This window comes from Trypanosoma grayi, assembly GCF_000691245.1.
Source record: "Trypanosoma grayi strain ANR4 Tgr_1567_V1, whole genome shotgun sequence".
In the NCBI taxonomy this organism is placed as follows: Eukaryota; Euglenozoa; class Kinetoplastea; order Trypanosomatida; family Trypanosomatidae; genus Trypanosoma; species Trypanosoma grayi.
This window is the reverse complement of record NW_008827185.1, coordinates 1-2,811: the sequence shown is the minus strand read 5'-3', so window position 1 is coordinate 2,811 and position 2,811 is coordinate 1. Positions and strand designations below refer to the sequence as shown.

The 2,811-nt window shown below is 49.1% G+C and overlaps 1 protein-coding gene across 1 annotated transcript; it reads left to right on the top strand.

The window, feature by feature from the left end:
• Window positions 1-434: 434 nt before the first annotated feature.
• Window positions 435-737, top strand: DQ04_15671000 (hypothetical protein; the record flags this gene model as incomplete). Its single annotated transcript, XM_009317349.1, has 1 exon — window positions 435-737. The coding sequence occupies one exon, from the start codon at window positions 435-437 to the stop codon at window positions 735-737; it is 303 nt and encodes a 100-aa protein (XP_009315624.1).
• Between the last annotated feature and the right edge of the window lie 2,074 nt (window positions 738-2,811).

Here is a 2,811-nt window from a genome sequence, read left to right as displayed (position 1 = left end):
ATCTGTCGTTGAGTGGCACTCCCCTTCGCAGTGAGCAACCTCTCTATGAGGTTTTGCACTAGGGGTGACGCCATCGCCCAGTTTCTTGCCTTTTCCTTGTCTGCGAGTGCACCTTGCGTTTCGCAGCGCCTTTCCGTCGTAACAGCGGTGGCTGTACGATAAAGAGACAATGGGGAGAAACAGGGGGTTATGTTGAGGCACGCGAAGAATAACACGAGACGTCAGACATAGTCGGCAACCATACAGTTCTCTGGGGTGGCTCATAGGTGGGACTAAAAGCCCCACGCACAACTAAAAACAATGAACAAGGTTCGCGATACCATGCTGCGTCAAGACCCTAAAAGGGCATTTGTTATTGCACAAGAGTGTTGCTTTGCTGTATCGTCCTTAACTCTCACTGTATATATACTCCCTTTCCACAGCGAGAGGAATCAATGCACAAGCGCTTCAAGCGGGAACAACACTCGCACAACAAAGAGTGCTGTCAGCGCGTAAATGAGCTGAGGGTGGAGCTAAGCACTTGCCGCGATGGTAATATTAAAAACGATAGTAACATCCGGAAAGCTGTGGAAGCCAGAAGCACCAGCTTAGTTGCCAAGTGCATTCTACATCACAAAACAGCCCTCCCCAGTGCGGCATTGCTACTTTCTCTACCCCGGCATCACATTCTCCACGACTCCTGGGGGAAAAACAAGCGTCGAGTGCAAAAGATGTACAATAAAAAAATAAACACATGATCAGTAATGCCGAAACATTGGGTCTTCACAAGGTAACAAATCAAAAGAAAACAAGAAGCGGTTCTGGTAACCAGAAGCTTCACAACGCCGCGCGCTGATGGAGTTAACATAATCTCCAATCATTCGTCGTCGTACTTAGGCATTTTTTGCATACAACACTACATTCTCCCTACCACCATCCCTTCTTCAACGTGCAGCGATGATGAGAAACGAGCACTGCAGCTTTTCGTCAATATTCATCACGGCGGCATCGTTGTCAAACTCGCCGCAGTAGTTTGGGGCCGAGAAGATCGTCACCAACTGCCGGCTCGCAAAGAAGCCGTAGCCACGCTCCATCACCTGGTGCGCACGCACCACCAGGTCCATGTCCACCATGTCCAGGAAGTCGCCCACGATGTCCTCGCCAAACAGGTAGCTCACGCCACGGTCGCTCTCCAGGAAGCCCTTCACCTCGTCCTCGGGGTCGGCCCACAGCAGGTCGCACAGAATGCCTCTGTCCGGCACATCACACGGCCTTTCTATCTCGTTCACAGCGGCGGGTGAGGTCAGGTCGGGGCTGAGTCCGCCGTGCATGCAGATAATCTTCTCACTCACAACGCAGCACACAGGCATCGTGTTGAACACGTCTGTGAATGCCTTGAACAGCCTGATATTGTACCGTCGTTTCACATCATCGAAGAAGCCGTACATTTTGTTGATGCTCGCACACTCGTGGTTGCCGCGCAGCAGAAAGAAGTTCTCCGGGTAGATGATTTTGTAGCAGAACATGAGAGTGATTGTTTCCACACTGTGCTTGCCGCGGTCTACGTAGTCCCCCAGGAACAGGTAGTTCGAGTACGGTGGGAACCCACACTTCTCGAATATGCGTAGCAGATCGTAGTACTGCCCGTGTATGTCGCCACAGAGGCGTACAGGTGGGCGGATCTCCAGCAGCATTGGCTGTGACATGAATACATCGCGTACCTCCGTGAGAACATTACGTATATCCTCCTCACGAATAAGGATCTGCTGCTGTGTGGTGCTTCCTTTCGCAGTGAGAAGTTTTTCCAAAAGGTTTTGCACTAACGCAATTCCATGCATCCTAACTTCCATATTTTTGTCGATTTTTTTGTTGGATAAGAAGGAAGAGTGGGCTTGGTGTATAGTACCCTTATTTCCTTTTTTTTGGCTGTGAGGCGTTGCGCACAGCGTTTCCACTAAACTATGAAGGAGCGGCAGAAAGGCAGCAGGAAAGGCTGTGAAGTTGGTAGCGGAGAGGCACAGCCAGTATTACACGTAATGCGGGAAGGCACAAGGTAACAGTGTTAACTTAGAACGCTTCAGCGTTAAATGATGTTAGAAAGTGTGTGGGTGTGTGTGTGTGTGTGTGGGAGATGTAGGTGTGCGTGCTTTTGTTAATTACGGCACGTGTATAATCTCTTCACATCCTTCACAAGAAAGCCTAAGGTGACATAGGTGACAGAATCGGGTGAATGGAATGGTGTAGGGAGGGTACAATAAATAATAATAAAAAAAAAGAGAAGCGCATTGCCCCAAATGATGTATTGGGCTAAATGTCTAAATCATACTTTGAACTCTACCCTGCGCACACGTTTGTCCACCACTATTGTTATCATTTGAGTTTTTTGTTTGTTCTCAGTGCACCTTGCACCTGTGGTTTGATTCTGCGCCCCTCTCAGCAACCTCACGGCTATATATATTTATGCACATATCGGTGACTCTGGAAGTGTTAGGTGTGTGGGCACATTCAAACAATAAAAATAATGACAAGTCAGGGCGCACGAAAGAAATATTTGTTGAAGAAAGGGAGAACCAAACCGTTAGAAAACAGCTGGGGTTCACAATGGGCTAGCTAAGCGCGCTGAGCATGCACTATCTATACCAAGAGCAAGCGCGTCCTCCCCGTTGCCTCTCCGTGGCTTAATCGAAGCCCTGCAACCAACATTAACGAGCAGACTCGATACGCCCAACTCTTGCGCTTCGCACCCATCCCTTCTTCAACGTGCAGCGATGATGAGAAACGAGCACTGCAGCTTTTCGTCAATATTCATCACGGCGGCATCGTTGTCAAACT